Genomic DNA, 19,820 nt, shown 5'->3' on the forward strand with positions numbered 1-19,820 from the left:
AAGAAAAAGATTAATTACAGACAATAATTGTTAGTTATTTTATCTTATTTTATTGTAATTTGATTATAAACATAAGAGGCTTTGAATAAACGACAGAATATTAATTCATAAAAGATGGATTGACTCCTCCCTTCTTGTAAATAAACCATCATTTTATCAGGTTTTTTTTTTTTTTTAAAGAAAAGTATAACTTGTATTGTTTTACATTTTGCAATCAACATAACGGAGCAGAAGTCTCTGGAGGTCAGAGAGGAGGGGGGGCGGGAGGGGGTTGTGATGGCTCTGTTAACAGCCGTTCAGTGTGAATGACATTTGGAGGTGTATTCCAGGTCTTCATCTTTAAAAAAAAAAAAAAAGATCCCACCTCGGTCTCAGCAGCCGCTCGCACCCAGGGAACCTTTTTCTCACCCAGCTCGACCAAATGATCTTCATTTAACCTTTAATTAGTTTCCACACACCGCCCACCGGCGCTGTCGGGGAGCAGAAGGGAGGTGGTGTGGGGGGGGAGGAGGAGGGGGGGTGGGGGGGTGGGGGGTGGTGGAGGTGAGGAGGAGGGGGGGGGCATCATCAACACTCTTTTATGTCCGTCTGTTTATTCAGAGGCTCAACCGCAGCTGATGAGAGTTCTCACAGACTTCAGACTGAAAAGAGCTCATTTTGCATTCCTAATCGGTAATACACTGGATCTAATTGGAGGTTTACTTATCCCAAAATATTTAACAACACAAACGAGAACTGATAATGTTGGAATGGGCCTAATATAACACGGATATGACAGAGAAGGTTACAGAAAAGGCCTTTTTGGGTGAATTTTGACTGCTTTATTTTTTGACTTTTTCACATTTACGCACAGCTTTGATACTTCAGAGATGAAGCGGAGGGTACAACAGTTTGGTCAGAGACTTTAAGGCCTTAAACTCTCTAATAAACTCACTTTTTCGAATTCAAAAATGCAAAAAGAAAAGTTATTTTACAGTCACCATATGATAAATTAATAGAAAATTAATACGCCTCTCGCAATTGGGGTAATTGAGTAATTTTTCAGCCTTATGGGCACACCCTTAACTGCATTTTAATAAATCCATGTCTGAACTGAGGAGGGAGGGAAGGAGAGGGAGAGGAGGAGGAGGAGGAGGAGGAGGGGGGGGGGGGGTAAACTTTTATCGTCATGCAGCTTTTCCACAGGTTCATTTCGCCCTCCAATTGGATGATGGTGCATACGATGGGGAGGAGCAGACAGAGCAGCCAAAAGGGAGGAAAAAATGTGAAGGGTAAAAAAAAGTTCCTTGCTGTGTAGACTCATGCTCCTCCAGCGTTACTTTTAGCCCTCTCAGTTTCCCAAATGTTCACTGCGGCAGTGCGCGCTCTCTCCGGTTCACCGTGGCGAGCTGTGGCTTAAAGTCGACTCGAAAAAGACTCGAGAAAGAAGAAGAAGAAGAAGAAAGTGTAAGAGAATCGGAGCACACGCCGAAGTTGAGTGAGAGTTTCTGGGGGGAAGAAGTTTGGGGAGGTTTTACGCATTGCGCAGGATGCAGGCGCGCTACTCCGTCTCCAGTCCCAACTCTTTGGGAGTTGTACCGTACATCAGCGGTGACCAGAGCTACTACCGGACCGGCGGTGGATACACCGGGATGCCTGCGCCCATGAGCATGTACTCCCATGCGGCCCACGACCAGTACCCGGCCAGCATGGCCCGGGCGTACGGTCCGTACACCCCTCAGCACCAGCCTAAGGACATGGTCAAACCTCCTTACAGCTACATCGCTCTCATCACCATGGCGATCCAGAATTCACCGGAGAAAAAGATCACCCTGAACGGGATTTATCAGTTTATCATGGAGAGGTTCCCCTTCTACCGGGACAACAAGCAGGGCTGGCAGAACAGCATACGGCACAATCTGTCGCTCAACGAGTGCTTTGTCAAAGTGCCCCGGGACGATAAGAAGCCCGGCAAGGGCAGCTACTGGACCCTGGACCCGGACTCCTACAACATGTTTGAGAACGGCAGCTTCTTACGGCGCCGGAGGAGGTTCAAAAAGAAGGACGTGCAGAAGGACAAGGAGGACAGGACAGGCAAAGACCCCTCTGCTCGCACCCCGGGCCGGGAGCAGGACCCGCCGGTGCAGGGCGCTCAGCCGGTGCGGATCCAGGATATAAAGACGGAGAACGGGACTTCCACGCCGCCGCAGGCCGAGTCTCCGACCCTGAGCACCGTGCCCAAAATCGAGAGCCCAGACAGCAGCAGCAGCAGCATGTCCACCGGCAGCCCGCACAGCGTGCCCTCCACCCGGTCACTCAGCATGGACGGACCCGAGCACCACCACCACGGCCAGGCCCCGGCGCAGGGCTTCAGCGTGGATAACATCATGACCTCCCTGCGGGGGTCGCCGCAGGCCGAGCTCTCCCCGCCTCTCATCGCCTCCTCTCGGACAGGTATCACCCCCTCACTGTCGCTCAACTATTCCCCCAACCAGACATCCGCGTACAGCTCGACGACCTGCAACCAGAACGTCATCTCCACGAACTCCAACGCGACGTATCACTGCAACATGCAAGCCATGAGCCTGTACGCGGGGGACAGATCATCCGGCGGCCACCTGGCGCCGTCCACCACGGTGGAGGAGGCTCTGCCCGACTATTGCATCACCACGACCACCGCGTCCCCGCTCGGGCACGGAAACCTGAGCCAGGCGGGCCAGGACTGCCACCATCCGCACCAGGGCCGGCTCGCGTCCTGGTACGGGGACCTGAGCCACCTGAGCCCGGGTTACCCGGCGCAGCAGCAGAACTTCCACTCTGTGCGGGAGATGTTTGAGTCCCAGCGGATCGGGCTGAACGGCTCCCCGGTGAACGGGAATAATAGCTGTCAGATGGCCTTCCCGTCCGGTCAGTCCATCTACCGCACCTCAGGAGCTTTTGTTTATGACTGCAGCAAGTTCTGAGAGCCAAAATGTGTCCTTTAAATTAATAACTCTAATATATACTTTCCTATATTTTTTTTATTCTTTTATTCACACCCCGAATGGACATAAGAGATTCAGAGAATTTTTTTTTTTTGTCGAGGCGTGTGTAACACCAAAAAACACGTAAGTTTTTTCCCTCTCACTTTGAGAATTGTTTATAAAGATGGCTCAAATATCAGCTTTTATGACTATAGACTGTAAATTATAGCCTAATATAGTAATTTATTTTTTAGGAAAAGGGAGTGGTTGGATATTGAGGACCAAACACTTTTTCCAATTTTCTTATGCTGCCTTTAATTGTCCCAGTTCTTGTATAGAAATAGAGGGGGAACTTTGTAGCCTATACTGACTTATTTCATTCATTTTGTCTTATTTGTTAAAACTATTTTTGAAGGCATTACATTGTGTTTGTTTAATAAAGTGCCGTCTATTTGATTTTAATTGGAGTGATTTATTAGCACTGGTAATTCTGACGGAAGACAGTATTTTCAAATTAAGAGGTAGTTAATGCAAAGTAAGTGGAAAGAGGTCAAAGTGTAAAATATTTTATATTAATTTATACCTCAGTAAACGCTCTAAAATATAAAAAAAATAGCTTTTTAGAAAAAAAACGTAGCGAGTGTGTAATTTTAAAGGCGTTACGTGTGCATGCAAACCTTTCAGTGAATCTATATGAATTTAATTAGCTTAAAAGAAAAAATGCAAAACAAGACAGCAACAAAAAAACGAATATTTTACTAAAAGTTGTCAGGGAGTCTGCGCCCTGTTTTGCGCCGCAGAGGCCAGATTTAAACGCACAACCGGGGGGGTTAGCTTAAAAAAAAAAATCAGCCTTTGAAAGAAGGTTGAAATAGATAAATGTTTCGCTTTTAAACATCGATATACAATCTTTAGGCTAACCTGCACGTTGTATATTTTGCAGTCTTTGGGAGCGTAAACGCAGGCGGTAAATAAATACACGTGTGGCAGCAGTTCAGCAGTGCGGTTTGAACTCACTAAAGGCCTTGTCAGCAAAACAAATCAGTCATTACGAACTGCACAGGCTTCCGTCTGCTTCCAGAGACCGCTGTTAGTGAATGATGGGAGGGTTTGGATGCACAGAGCTGCAGCTGCATTTTGTTGTTCTGTGGATGTCTTTTTAAGAGTAACATTTCTTGCTGCACGACCAGAATCTAAAAAGTCTTGTTGTGCATGAGGAGGACGGTCTGTGCTCTGGAAGGATAAAACTGCAGCTTTTTTTTTTTTTGTTTTTTTTTTTACGATCTGTGTCCCCACAAAGCTGAAGAATTAGTAGCAGCGCTGACCCGTTCTGACTGATTGAAATATTGCTGCTGTCAGTTGTTTATTTATTCCAGTACTTCCTTGATGACGTGGAGCACCTTGGCCTCCTAACATCAGCTCTGATCCAGCAGCCTGCAGGCGCTGAGCGAGCTGTTGAGACATTTTCACTCTCTGGCAGACAGTACAACACCTCTGGAACCGGAGTAGTGTGTGTGTGTGTGTGTGTGTGTGTGTGCAGGTGTGTGTGAGCTCAATAGGTGTCTTAAACGTGACTGTCATTTTAAAGGCCTGCCTGGATAAGATTTTAATGAGTCAGTGAATAAAAAAAATTTAAAAAAAAATGAGAGCGAATAAACACAAAGGCTCCCCAGGGCCACCAGTCAGATGAGTCAAGTCCATTAAAGCTTTAACGTAAACAATGCTGCACCTTCCACAGGGAGGGAGGGGGGGAAGAGGAGGGGGGGGTTGAACATGTGAGGTCCAACTGCAAACTGCCGTTCAAAGCGTTTAAAAAAAAAGACAAGCTCACTAATAATGATAAATATTAGATTGTTTCTTCTAAACACACGTCTTTGTGATTGATGCAGCACTCAAAAGAGAGTCAGGAAAAGAAATTCAGGCCGGCCTGCGAATCATTTTTCATCATAAGGACAAGACAGGAAGAGGTGATGGAGGTCAATGGAGAGGATGTCAACAACGCACTTTAGGAAAAAAAAAAAAAAAGACGGCGAGAAGTCTGCAGTAAAAAGCCTGTCACTACCTTATCTGAGCTACAGACACTGAGCTGTGTGTGTGTGTGTTTGTGTGTGTGTGTGTGTGTGTGTGTGTGTGTGTGTGCTCAGACTGCAGGCCGGAGGACTCGTGTATTGTCGTGGCAGTTTATAGAGCTGAAGTATAAAAGTGAAAAGACTCCCCAGAGGAGGAGAGCGCAGCGCAACAGAGCTCTTCTTCAGACTGGAAACGCCGCCAATCCGCTCTAGAAGCGCACCCAAAAGGCCTAATCAAGGAATTATTAGGGGGCGGGGGGGGGGGGGGGGGGGGGGGGTTATTGTACCACGTTCATCATAATAAGTCAATCACCAATAATTAACATCAATGTTTTAAACACATACCGCCTGCGTGGATCACACTAGCGCGTCCTTCGTGTCTTTTTTTTTTTTACTGCACCAGGTGTCTGCAGTTGTTCAGTCTGGTGAATTCACACTGTGATGAGTCTTTCTACAGAACCATGTCACATGAACGTTGTAGCCTCTACAGCTGCACTTTTAGAGCAGTTAAAGCAACCTGATAGCCGACAGCACATGCGTTTAATGTCTGGCAGATATAACAGAGCATCTAGAGGGAAACATATCAGGTTGAAAAGCGCCTGCAAACATCTGGGAGCTGCAGAGATTTATTCCAGAGAAGAGCAACATATTTGTATTTTAAGACGCTTCTTTTATAGAGAGGAAAACCCTGAAAGTACGAGTAAATTTAGCGGATTTTGCATAAAAACAACCGTAATAATAGCTTATTTTTTAAACGTTGCACCTTTAACTTTTGGTTTGGACATAATCCTCGCACGTTCTGGACTCAAATTAGGAATAAATATCAAATAAATTAAATACAACCTCCCTTCTAACATCATATAAAGCGTAATAGATTAGTTCAACTGCGTTTTATATGTAACAAACATCATAAACAGAATATTAGATTACAGTTTGAAGGCGATTAACTTTATGTGCAGAAAATATGAGAAAAAACAACCAAATACAGACATAACTGTAAGGCTGTCACACTCACAAACACACACATTGTTCAGTGAGAGGTGTGTGTGTGTGTGTGTGTGTGTGTTGCGTTGAGCTCGGGCCTGTCGTGTCTCAGGAGACCAGCAGCACAACTAAATCTCTTCAAGCACGAAGCGATGATTGAGATCGAGTCTCTCTGCGTCTTTAATCCTGCAAGGATTCTCACACCAACAAGGATTTTTTCTTTTTTTTTTTTTTTAACTCTCTGAGTTTCCAACCAATGAAGCACAAAGCGAGCGAAAAAAACATTTGATCCAGTTTAAATATCAAAGCAATTAAAGCCGCCTTGAGAGGAGGAGAAACCCGCAATTTAGCGCCAATTTAATGTCAATTAAATAGTTTTTAGACCTGGATTATTTTTTTTAAGTTGGATTTTTCAACAGATCAAACCTGAAATATTCCAAATTTTAATCTGGTGTAAAAATCTACAGACTAATATAATGTTCTATTTGTGACTTCTTCTTCTTCTTCTTTTTTTTTAGTAAGGACATTTTTATTTTTTGACATTTTTATGTCTATTCGTGTGAGGGACGATGTCAAAAACGTCTTAAAAAGGTTAAATAACTTCCTTAGTGTCCCAATTTTAAGACAAACATTTCCCGCCTCCAGCGCTCTGTGATAATAATAAATTAATTTCCTTTATTTTTAATTAGTATATTTAGTGATTGAGGCCTTTTGTTTGACGAGGAAGTCTTGTTCTCAGTAAATACGTGTTATTGTTGCAACACTAGTTTAGCTTTCATGTCTTTTAATGATGATAAAATGATATTTGACAGTAAACAGTTGTGCAGAACAGACTCAGCTGAAGCAACATCAGTGAAGAAAAGCTTTGTTCTCATCTCTCGTCTCCTCCTGCTGCAGCTTTAATGTCAGATTTTCCACTAAAATACTCACTCTTCATTAGTTTTGACAGGAAAAAAAACACTAATATTCTTATTTTATAGGGACTTTGTGGAATCTGGGACCACCTCATGGGTTTAAATTGACCGTCAGAGCCGTTTAATCTCCTTAAAAAGTGTTTATTTAGCTGCATGAAACGTTTGAATTTCTCTATATTTGTGGTCCAAATCTTGATCCGCGTCCCCCCCTTTTTTTTTTCTTTCTGTGTGTGTGTGTGTGTGTGTGTGTGTGTGTGCCAGCCAGTAAAACCAGATCACAAGACTGGTCTAGCTAATTGTTGATGAGGGTTGTACGGCGGGTGCACCTGTGTGAGGCTTCAGGCCCCTCGGCTCAGTGTGTGTGTGTGTGTGTGTGTGTGTGTGTGTGTGTGTGTGTGTGTGTGTGTGTGTGTGTGTGTGTGTTTTCTGCTCTCAGCGCGGCTTCAGGGGCCCCAAAACAACCTCAGAGAGCCACACATCTGGTTCCAATCTGGAGTCGCGCACAGACGCAGCGCTGTCCAGGACGATCACAGAGAGACTTTTTAAATGTCCTGAAGGTGTTGTCCTCAAAAAAAAAACAACAAAAAAAAAACAAAACAAAACACACAAGACACAGGCGATCTCCACCCCTCCTCAGACCGCTCACTGAGACCTTCAGGGCTGCGGACAAGTTGAATGTCAGAGCTGAAAACAAAGAAATAATACGTGGATTCAAGTAACTGGTGCGTTTATTCAAGTACACGTTTGAGCTACTGGGACTTTAATTGATTGTTTATATTTTAAACTGCTTTATACTTCAATTCCAACACATTTCAGGCGGAAATTTAACTGCAGTTAAGTTACTTTACATATGAAAACGTTATAGAGGCTGTAGAATAACCTATCTGATGAGCTCATACTGTAAATATGATGTATTGCTTTAGATTAAACTAACCAACAATACATATGAGGAAGTTATATTTGCTTCTAATCGACCAGCTAACATGAGATTAAATTAAAAATATTGCTTTAATCTTAATATATCTGTATATATTTAATCATGTAACGCTTATAAAAGCAATTCTGCTGCATATAATTATAATTTGCTGACAGGCAGGCCTACATACTTTTACTTTGGTAACATTTTGAATGCAGGACTTTTACTTGTAGTGGAGTATTTCTACTAAAGTATCTGAATACTTCTTCCAAAACGCAGGAGAACACAAATAAATCCACTTTTTTCTTCTATGAGGTTTCACAGAGTCCAAGAAACGTTTTTAAACATAACGAATAATATAAAGCATAAAAGCTTCACGTGCATTGTTTACATTTAATAATCAAAGAGAGGAAGAAAAAAGAGAGCTTGTCAGACAGATTAATAAACCTACTTAAAAAATGGCACCTTTAACAAGCACTGAAATCAAAACCACGGAATTATTTTTCTAAAATGAAGCGAGAAAAAAATCTGCTGCCATGCAAACCGCATGTTTGAAGAGATTTTTTTTTTTTTTTACTCCTGACAGCTGCTCCGAGACTTTTATTCTTGAATTAAGTGTAAATACACAGCAGACAAAACGGAGGAAATAATAAAAAAAAAAATATGGATTTCTGCTCATAAACTATAAAGACCATGATGAGGATCATCAGAGCCGGTCCGGATCCAGGTCTATCTGTGTGTGTGTGTGTCTCTGCGTCCTCAGATATGTGGAGCCGCTCTGGACAGACAAAGGCGTTTGAGACTCTGGGACTTCGGGCACCGGGAAAAAACTTCCTGGTGAATAAAAAGAGCGCAGTGTGCTCGCAAATTTACAAAAAAAAAAAAAACCTGGAAAGCCGAAGCGAGCTGAGAGGAGGGAAAACAGGAGCTGAGAGCCAGCCGACCTCTACACAACCTGGGCACCCACACACACACACACTCCTAACATACCTTTACCTTTAGACATACCTTCAGCTCAACACGAGAGGAGGGTTTTTGCTGCCTTCATTTCTCACACTTTCATTTGTCGTCCTGAAAAGAAAGAAAGAAAAATAATACAAACACACAAAAAGACACAAACATCCATCAGCTAGAAACCATCTTCACATTTCTATCAGCCATCACTTTTTATGTGTAATCAAAGCACAAACCACATTAAGACAACATGTAAAAAGTTCAGCATTTATTGTACCAAATTTGTTGATTTAAATGTCAGCTCATCATTAATAAACTCATTGATTCCCATTTTCCAGTAAAAGATACAATCTTCATTGTAATATTTATGTATATATTTATATTCTGCCTTCTTTCAGACTCTAAAAGGAATGAACTCTGACATCTAAAATCACAATCAAAAAGAATCAAACGAAATATATAAATAAACCCCAGCAAGTCTATATAAATTATGGCATGATCAGTGTTGAGATATATATATAAAAAAAAGGCATCTTTGCTATATGTGATAATAAAACAAAAAAATTAAAAATGACATGATTCCAGGAGTAGACACAAGACACAAAGGCGATGAACGGTGGAGTCTAAAGCTCCTTCAACAAAGAAAAGGACTTCATTTTTTTTTTTTTTTTTTTGGAAAAACCATGAAGGTAAAAAAAAAAAACACACAAAAAAAAATTACAACATGTTCCTTTCACTGTTGGTCTCAGTGGCAGAACACTGGAGTGCTGAAATGTTTCCGTGCTGGATGGATGGATGGGTTCGGCCTCAGGCGTTTGGGTTTTTCTTCATTAGTTCGATGTCTGCGTCCACCATCTCCTTTACCAGCTCCTGCAGGGAGGGTGGGGGGGAAGGAGGGGAGGAAGGAGGGGGGGGGACAACCAGTCAGCCGGGTCAACACTTGAGTTTTACACAGTGAATTAAAGGTGAACGATTCACTCTTCATTCTTCCCAGAGCAGAGCCACAGACGGATAGATTCATGCTTTTGTTTCTGTGTTTACAGTGTGGTTTATTATAGGCCTGTTATTAATGAAGATACTGATCCCTCTTCATGCACAGAGAGAGTATAAACATAATAAACACGTTGATAGTTCAGTATCAATAAAGCATCAAGACGATAATTCATAAAAAAAAATGATAATTTATTGAGTTTGAGCAGCATCGTATGTTGAGGATTCACACTCAGTATCCAAACTGGATACTCTCTCCTGCATAATGAAATGCCACAACTGGTCGTATTTGGAGTTTGTTTACTTTTATTTGAGCAGATGGTTATCGATTTATTTAGTATTTTATTTACACAAAGTTCCTGCTCATTTATTTCTACTTTTTTTTTTAATGAAATATGAAGCGTTTTGTATTAAACTTGTTAATATTTATTGAAAAAACAAACTGTTTAGTGGTATTAGTGATGAATCTCTGGTATCATATTGACTGATGTTCAATATTAAAGCTTCTGAGCAAACTGTAATTAGGAAATAAGAGTTTTTTATTGTAAAACTGAAGAATTGCAAAATAGAAAATATTATTTTATTATTATCATGGAGTTTTGTTTATAATCTCTTATTTAATATAAGAAGCAATTTCACAATCAACAAATCTTCAAATAATATCGGTTCATATGAGGTTAATATAAAATATGAATACACTCATAGCTACACTCACTCACTGTAAGTAGTGTCACACCATTCATCTTCATATCTCACCCATAGAGCCATGTCACTGTTCCTCCACGCTGAGTCGCTTTGTTTTGTTATTATCTTCACACGTCGTCCTTTCTACGTCTAAATAATATTCCATCAAATATCATCTTCTATTTTTTTTTTTTTCCGGTGTGGAAAAACCGTTTCTATTATTAGATTTTAACTACGTTTCCTCGTCTCACCAGGTGTGTTTTTAAAACCGACGCACCTCAAAAGTCACCTTCGGCTTCCAACCCAGCTTCTGATACGCTTTGGTGCTGTCGCCTTGCAGGTAGTCCTGTTAAAAAAGAAAGAAAGAAAGGAAAGAAGAGAGTAGGGAGAGAGAGAGAGAGAAAGGGAGACGGGGGGGGGAAAGAGAGAGAGGGAAGAAAGAAAAACAAATTATTCGTCATGTCTAATGGTCATGAGGAGGAGAATCCTGCAGCTTGGAGAGGTGTCGGTGTCCTGATATATTTATATATATATATATATATATATATATATATATATATAAACTTGACGTCTTCGCCAGGGGATGAAGGGCGATGATTCCTCTCTCTCTCTCCCTCTCTCACACACATACACACACGCACGCACACACACACACACACACACACTATCTCCTCTCTTGGGGAAAAAAGGGAGGTCACAGAGTCTCGCTGGCCATCAATCCCCCCGCTCGGCTCCCCACCACCGATCTGTCCAGACAGCCCCCGTCGGTGCCAGAGCATGATGAATTGTGGGACTCTGGTGGTGTAACCCCCAGCTCAAGACCCCCCACTCACCCTCCTCCCCCCCCCCCCCCAACCCCCTTACTCATTTTCCCCCCCCTGTTGTGTTTTGCACCGGGTTCAAGACCCAGTGAGACCCTGCTTGAGACCACCAAAGATTCAGTTTGGAAAAAAAAAAAAAACCCTTTCCTCCGTACGTCTATTTTCTAAAGTTTCCCTTCTTTCTCTCTGCGGTTCTCGCCTTCTCAGACTTCTCTTTTCCATCTCTTTATTTTTTCATCTCTCAGGCATCAGTTGTTCGAAGTTTGTGTCAGAAACACACATGTCGGCCTCGAGAGGTCTAATAATACAATCTGCTGAAACCTGATCCTGCACAATCTCCTTTTTTTCAATTTACTGATTCTGTATGTTCCTTAATCCTGAAGATAATCCCAAAATTTACGACTAAATCCGAGGAAATCCTTCGCAGAGCGGTCGACAAAGAATTCCATTTTTTAAAGAAATTTTTTTTTTATCTTAAACACGATCATGACTTTGGTATGTGCTCGTCTTCCTCGCTCGCTTTGTCTCCAAATGATATAAACTACATGGCCATAAGTATGTGGACACCAGAACAGGACATCGAATTTCAACACGGGATCCGATGAACGTACCGGACAAAATCTGCCGGTGCACGTTGCAGGTAATTTGTGCAAATATAACGTAATGATACGTGATAATCTAGACGAGCGACACTTTTAAAAGAGGAAACATGTTTACGTCAGTTTACAAGTAAATGTAAAAATCATCAAGGCAAAAACATCAAGGGGAAAGAAAACGGTTAAAGTGATTGATAAACTTTCATTTCAAACGCTTTTATTATTTTTACGGCGTCCTCCGCATTACCACCAGTAACCACAGGTGCTGCCAAATCCACTAGATCTGAAGTTTTAAGGATTATAACTTTGATTTGTTGCTACGACAGCCTCCGCTCTTCTAGGGAAGACTTCCCACCAGATTTTGGAGCTCACACGGCTGCGGGGATTTACTCCCATTCAGCCACGGGAGCGTCAGTGAACACTGATGTTGGGTGATAAAGTCTGGCTCACAGTTGGAGTTCCAGTTTATCCCAAAGGTGTTGGACGGGGGTTAAGGTCAGGCCAGTCAAGTTCTTCCACACCAAACTGGGGAAACTATTTCTTTACAGAGTTGACTTTTGTGCGTGGGGACAAAACAGGAAAGGGCCAAACTTGAGCTTTTGCCACAAAGCACTCTATCATCACAAACAGGCTTCTGTGCTGTATTAAAATTTCCATTATTTGAAACTAAGATGTCTCGGCCAAACGTGGGCAAACAGCCATAGATAAAAAAGTACACAGGGGGCCAACACTGTAAAAAAAAGAGAGCAGTGTTGTTTATCTGACGCTGAACCTCTTGAAAATGTCTTTTCTGGGTGATCTTATTACAGAGGAACGCTCACAGCAGCGCTGGCATAGTTCAGCCTTTTAGAGAGCAGGGACCCACATCTCAGAGAGGCTCCACGGCGCTTAAACACACTCTTGTGATTACACACAAAAGGCAGAAACACTGAACACACACATCGTGAACAAGTACAGGCTGATTCTCTCTCTCTCACACTGTTCAGTTTGATATTATTGGGCCCTGAGTTGAAAACCCGGTTCAGTTCCGGGTGAGCAGTCTTTTTTATTTTTAACCTCACATGGTTTACATGCAGTCCAGCAGATGAAAGCTACAGCCCATTTTCTCCGTCTGTAGCAGAAGGACAAACAGCTCTTTCTCATGTGAGCGGCTCTGTACATTACTCACATCCATTTTTGGCTCTGAAGCCATAACTGGAAACATTTTCAGACTAATTACCTACAGCAATGAGACATAATTTATCATGGGGCTGAATGTAATTATTATAGGGTGACTTACTCCACAATTACATTAAATAATCCACTTGCTTCATAATTATATTGATTAGGGTTGGTAATGGAGAACATTTCGGAGCTAGCATAAAAGAAACATCAACCAGTCTCGTCACGAACTCAGAGCCTGGTCCTACGCTGAGACTCTTCAGTAGCAACTAATGCTAGTTTAAGATTTCTGTGATGTTGTTAAAGTCACATAATGTCTCTTATTGATTGGTTGCTGAATGCTAAAAGGGTTTTTTCAAAAACCATCTTTGAACTAGTGGTTGTTCACCAAGCTCAGTACCGTGGATTATCTGACGCTTCTTGCTTTTCCAACCCAAAGAAATGAGCTTAAAGGTTTTTCAAGCTTGTCTTAAAACAATAGTCAGGTGACTGTATGAACACTGAAACAGTTTTTGCTCCTCCAGTTCATACTGGCCATTAAAAGATCATATTCTAATCAATGTAGGTGGGCAGATAACAGTGAGTGATCAGGATAGTCATTCTTATACGGTCTCTCATTGGGGTAACTTCTCATCAATGACATAATAGTGAAATTAAAATACTCCCATTTTTCTGGGGACCCCCTAGAAGTCCCTAAAGGACCCCTGGAGGTCCCTGGACCCCACTTTGAGAACCACTGTTCTAATGGAAGTGATGGAGGAAAACATCCACAGTCCTCGTTTTGTGCAAAAATGTAGCTTATCTGAAGATAAAGTGAGGCTTCAGACGTCCACATTAGTCAAATCAAATGGATATTTCTCTCAAAGTTACAGTTTTTTAGTATAAAACTCTCTCTTTGTGTTCCCTTGTTGAGCTGCAGTAGAAGGATAGTAACAGAAAGAGCTAAATCTGTACTAAAAAAGGCTTTACCTTTGGAAGATACCCACTTTATTTGATTAAGTTGGCTTACTGAAGCCTCGTATTAGCTTTATATAAACATTTGAATACATTTTTGCACAGAAGGAAGACTGTGGATTTTGTGGATCACTTATATTGGAGCGCATTAGGAAAGAATCTTTTAATGGCCAGTATGAACAAGAGGAATGATTACAGCAAGCAGAACCTGTTTCAATAAGAGTTGAAACGATAAGTCGATTAGTCGATCGGCGACTGTTTTGATAATCGAGTAATCATTTTAGTCTTTTTAAAAAAAAAAAAAAAAAAGTCTGCTGGTTGCAGCTCATCATATGTGAGGATTTGAAGCTTTTATGTGACATACATGATAGAAAACTGAATATCTTTGGGTTTTGGATTGTTGATCCAACAAAATAAGACATTTGAAGGCATCAGCTTGGGCTCTAAGACGTCAGAACAGGCTTTTTTATTACTTTCGGACGATTAATTGATTAATTGAGAAAATAATGAACAGATTAATTGATAATGAAAACACTTGTTAGCTGAAGCCCTAGTTTAAATGTTCTGACCATTACTTTAATGCAGACTTGAAAGCTTTTGAACCAAACCTTTAATATATGACTTGTAAGTAGCTACAATGAGAAGCTTCAGTCAAGGTGCCGTCTGTCTTTCATTCATTTCAACTGAAACCAGTCTGACTAATAAATTCAAGAATGTGTTTCCTGTTTTTTGGGGGGAAATCAGTTTTCAGATTTTGTTGCCTAAAAACTAAAAGTTCACTATTACGCAACTTATACCAAAGAAATTTGTACATTGTTGTCTTGGTACAGTACAAACACTAACTCCTTGATACAGTAAATACAGTTTACAGTCTACGATCACGGTGGTCAATTGTTATTTTCTTATCATTTATTCATTATCTACGTCTGACCGATGACGTCACATCTAGTCAGTTTCATTTGACTAAAGGCCGAAGGCTTTAACAACACAATACTAAAAAATCCCCACTTCAATAAAACTTGTAGCAAAAGCAGACACAGGAAATTATTTCTGATTATTAATGTAACAAAGTTTCACCACATGAAAGATAAACATTCCATGTTTTTGTGACTCCATCACTGGTAAGTCTCTGGCTAATAAATCTTTCTGCTGAACAGCTATGAATCATTGAGACCTGGACACAAACTGAACCTCAGTACCTCTTAAGTAACTTCAGACAGATTCTTAGTCATGTTTACTTATTCTTCAGATATCTTCTGATCTAAACTGCAGCTTAGTTCAAACTATAATTGATTGTTTTATTATTATTTTTTCAATTCTTGTAAGGCTGCTTGTGTTAAAGACAAAGCCTCTTTATATTATCTGTATTGAAACTCTGATACCAATATTGAAATTTCAAATGATACCCAACGCTGACAGGAAGTAGGAAGAGTTGTACCTTGTATTATCATCATCATCTTGGTCATCATCATCATCATCGTCACGCCCCGGGTCTCTCTGAAATCTCAATCTGAGCTTGGCAGGAGAACATCTGTTGAAATCAAGACTCTTGTCTGCTAAGTCTGCCGTCTTAACACACAACCACACCGTTCAGCATCCAGGAAGTTAATCCAGCGCCTGGTCTTTCTCAACCTGGATTTCTGCAGGTGACAGACAATCTCACCCTCGCAGATCCGTCTGGAAAAGTGCCGCTCAGTGGAATAAAAACTGCTTTCCAAACTGCTAACAAGAGCGTTCTGCGGCCAAGCGAACTCACCCTAAACAGAGCATGTAGCGAATAATTCAACATGAACTACTAACAGATGGGGGCACAATATAATCTTCATATGGATCCGATTTGGAACCGAACCCAACATTTTGGTACATCCTGTTTAAAGCAGTGCTCTGCCCATGTCTGAAAATATGCAGCAGTGATAATAACAACTGCTTGAAGAAAGCTGAAAATTAGCCGTGACAAAATGTGTCCCTTCGTTCTCTGAGCATTAGACCCTACACTACACCCATTCACCCTCTGAGACCGTGTGTTACAGCCCCTGTGATTGAGCATCAAGGCCTCTGAGGGCTGTTGTGTATCGTGAGTAGAAACTTTATGAGGGAGAACTTTGTCATGTGGAATAAAATGCGAAAGCGAATGGATTTAATACGTCACCCGAAGCAGGAAAAAAAAAAATCAGAACCAGAGTTTGATTTGTTATGTCTCTAAAGCTTTTATAGAAGGCTGAGTGACACAAATAAAGCGACATCACACCAATTTTTCCTCACTGTTCATTCGCATTTGAGAGTTTACCACCAATAAAAAGTATAAAGATCAATGTTAGACGTCTGTTTTATGTGTTGGGATCAGCGTATTCCTTGACTACTTCTTCTTCTGTCTGTCCCGTATGACGCTCCAGTATGTGCTAAAGGGTATCAAATGACTTGATGACAGTTTCTCAGACTTAAAGAAATGCTCTCAAGGACTTGAAGTTGACCTCTCCTGATAAGTTGTTATGGATACAGTCTTTCTGACTTCCAAATGAACCAGAATTTTTAAAATCTGTTGCTGATTGTTTGTACTGATGATTCAACTAGAGAGACTTTCGTGCCAAATTCAAGCCATCCAAACTTTATTGGGGCCATTGGCTTGGCTCTGAGTTAAGTGTTTTCTCATAAGCTTCTTTATTTGGTCTCAGGAACATGATGTAGCTTCTCAGATTGACCGGTTCAGTTTAGTATACTTTGTTTCACCAGTAATGATACTAAGCGGATTATCCTTGTGAAATCAATCAAACAGAACTGAAGTGGTCGATGTCAAAAACTACTTGTTCTTGGAGTTTTTCTGGCTAGTTTTCTGTAGAAATGGAAAACTTTATCATTTCAAACAAAGACAAAACAAAGATTCATTTGTTTGTTCAAAAAAAAAAAAAGCTAGTGGAACAGAGGCTGTTCTCTGTGAGGCTGTAATTGACATATTCTTGACTATACAATCTCACACAGCGAGGTGAAGAGTGCTAAAACTCACAACATATCAACTTTAAGATGTTCTCGCCAACTATGCGGCCTATCATTCCAAATCTCACAGTTCCTGTCTCCTTCTTTTTTTTTTTTTTTCCCTGACACTCTCCACTCTAATAAAGACAAGAAGCCATAAAAATAATCCTTAAAAATGTAAAAGTGAGAGACAAATAGAGTGTGATCATGCTCCATAAAGCACACAGGCAGTAAAAGGCACTCAGAGAAGGCATTTAACGCAAAGGAATTCTGGTATCACTGCGAGGCCTTTCAATAAATCACACGGCACACTGAGGTTGACCCCTAAACACACGAGGGCACGCACACAACACAACACGCAGCGGCAAACAAACACCTACAGTAAAAAACACTGGAGGGATCGGTAGACAAAAAAATATGTTAAATGTCCCTAAATTGCATTTATTTTTCTTCCTACTGGAAACCCACCCACTTACGGGAGACAGATCAAACGTTCTCGAGAAAACAACACTCCTCTCTCTCTCTCTGTCTCTCTCTCTTACTCTGAGGGTTGCATGCTGGGAGACTATGATGTGGTTTTGGAAGTCCAGTAGCGTCTCTGGTATTGGTACAGTAGTGGACATGAGGCTGTGAATACAGAGACTTCAAAGAAAATCAGATAAAGCGGCCCGAGAACGCTGTGAGAGTCTGGAGCCCACGGTCTCAGTGTCCCCGGCAGACCCAGATGTTCCGACCAGACCCCAGATGTTCTGACCTTTGACCATGCTGGGGGGTTTTTAAATGGAAGAACTCAACCCTGATCCGCAGCTTCTTTTTATACTCTGGATGACTTTTTTTTTTTTTATGACAGCAACGGGGACGAAGAGGGAAAAGCAGTTTACCCTCGAGCCCTGATGCTGCTGCTGCTGCTGCTGTCTGTCTGCAGGAACATGGAGGCTGCTGTGTTCACTATGAGCCCAGGTGTGTGAGGCAGGTATGTGTGTGTGTGTGCAGGTGGGGACCAAGCACAGAGAAAGAAAGAGAGAGAGAACTCCATCATTTCTGGCTGTTCAGACCCAGAGTCACAAATCTGTCACTGGTCAATTTCTAACACACCTCCGCCAGCATCGCCTCAACTTATCACTTCCTTTAAAAGCACAAAAGGCCCCCAGTTTGAGCCGGAGGGAAGAGGGGAGGGATGAAATAAGAGACTTATGTGGTAATATGCATAACATTACAGCACACTGCGAGCCTTGTACGACGTGCTTTGGCAATATTCTACTTAACAACGCTCCGGCCAAAAAAGAAAATTTGAATATTACTGAATGTATTTGTACAATCAGAGCGGATAAACACAACGTTAGCGACTGTGTTTCTCAACCTTAAAGGGAAACTTTTTCAGTCTTTTTGTGTCTAAGTGACTGATGGGGACAACAATTTTTGAAATTGGTTCGGTAGTGAGCGAGAGAGCTTCAGCCAGCGGCCGTGACACAGGCTGCACTATAATCCTTTGGGGCAATAGTGACCCTTCAATGTACTAAAAGTGCTTATTTTTGCCACTGAAAGGTTCAGATTGTTTTTATAAGTGTCTGATAGCATTATGAAAAGGATCATACAGAGAAATAAACCTTTTCCTTTCATTCGATCATCTCGCTCAAGGAGAATTCTCCTTCTGAAATCAGCTAAATATTCAGCCGTGACTTTGAAAATCCTTCAGATAAAAACTAACCTACGCTTTCTGTGCTCCCCAAACACGACGAAATCTTATCGGCGCTCCTCTCTCCAACTCTGTCATGGCTGAATCGCCCCTAAGGATTAAACTGCAGTCTGTTTTGTGGCTGCAGTCTGCTGCAGACTGCTCTCGCTCAATACTGGACCGTTTTCAAAAATGTTCGTCCCCATTGGTCACTTAGACCCGAAAATGATGGGAAAACAGGGTCCAGGTTGAACAAAATACCGGTTTCCCTTTAAAATAGCATTAATGTTTGAAAAAAATCATTTCTACTGTATCAGCTTGTTGCAGCTCTTCATTGATTCTACACAGATGTTAAACACTGAAACTCAAAACTCCTTGTTTTTTGCGGTCGCGCCGTTTCATGACAGAAATATTCGGAATGTTTTGTGCCTTATTATTATTATTATTATTGCCCTCAAATTTAGCCTGACATAATTAGTATGTTTTAAAAGTTTGGAATCTGCACCAGAATTTAAAATAAAGTTTGGTGAGTTTGTACTGGTGGTTCAGTGGAGATGAAGAGGTTTGTTTTTCTTGCGTCAGTGATTTTGAAATAAATTTATAGAAATTGTGAGCTGCTGGGTCTCTAGATATCCAAGACAGTTATTAGCCGCTCCCAGCCAGAGGTCAAAGGTCAAGCCCGGTGTGTATGTGTCTTTCTGTTTGTGTCTGTGTGTGTGTGTATGACAGAGAGAGAGAGAGAGAGAGAGAGAGAGAAGGAGAGCGAGAGTTGGAGCTATGTGAGTTATAGCTCAGGTTTCCTTCCCTGACTCCCCATGCAGCTTGGCCTGCGCACAATGTGTTAAGTGACCTCTAAAGGGTGGCCCTGTCACCCTGATGAGTATGTACACTACGCACTACTTTACACACCACACACACACACACACACACACACACACACACACACACACACACACACACACGGCAGCCTCCGAATCTTAAGAGGAGTAAACATCTTGATTTTGCGAAACGGGACAAACGCAGAAAAAAAAAAACAAACAACAGGAAACAATTAGTGGAAAAGCAGGAAAGTGTGAATCTCTGCAGGAAAAACAGTAAAAGTCACTTGTGATAATTAAAAGTCAAAACATCACAAACTGTCATTTTCAATTCATCTCCTCTCTCTCTCTCTCTCTCTTCCGTCCCCCCCT

The 19,820-nt window shown here is 41.5% G+C and overlaps 2 protein-coding genes across 2 annotated transcripts in view; one reads left to right on the top strand and one right to left on the bottom strand.

Moving 5' to 3' along the window:
* The first annotated feature begins 1,183 nt into the window (after positions 1–1,183).
* On the top strand, positions 1,184–3,404 carry LOC122989674 (forkhead box C1-A-like). Its single transcript, XM_044362700.1, has one exon. The coding sequence runs from the start codon at positions 1,530–1,532 to the stop codon at positions 2,940–2,942; it is 1,413 nt and encodes a 470-aa protein (XP_044218635.1). The 5' UTR covers positions 1,184–1,529; the 3' UTR covers positions 2,943–3,404.
* Positions 3,405–9,032: 5,628 nt separating this feature from the next.
* Positions 9,033–19,820, bottom strand: part of gmds (GDP-mannose 4,6-dehydratase) — a 197,669-nt gene continuing 186,881 nt past the window's right edge. The window contains exons 10-11 of the mRNA XM_044360872.1: positions 10,731–10,799; positions 9,033–9,649 (exon numbers count right to left, since the gene is read on the bottom strand). Coding sequence (XP_044216807.1) covers positions 9,587–9,649; positions 10,731–10,799 — 132 coding nt within the window. The 3' untranslated portion in view covers positions 9,033–9,586. The remainder of the gene's footprint in view (positions 9,650–10,730; positions 10,800–19,820) is intronic.

Source organism: Thunnus albacares, chromosome 9, assembly GCF_914725855.1.
Source record: "Thunnus albacares chromosome 9, fThuAlb1.1, whole genome shotgun sequence".
NCBI lineage: Eukaryota > Metazoa > Chordata > Actinopteri > Scombriformes > Scombridae > Thunnus > Thunnus albacares.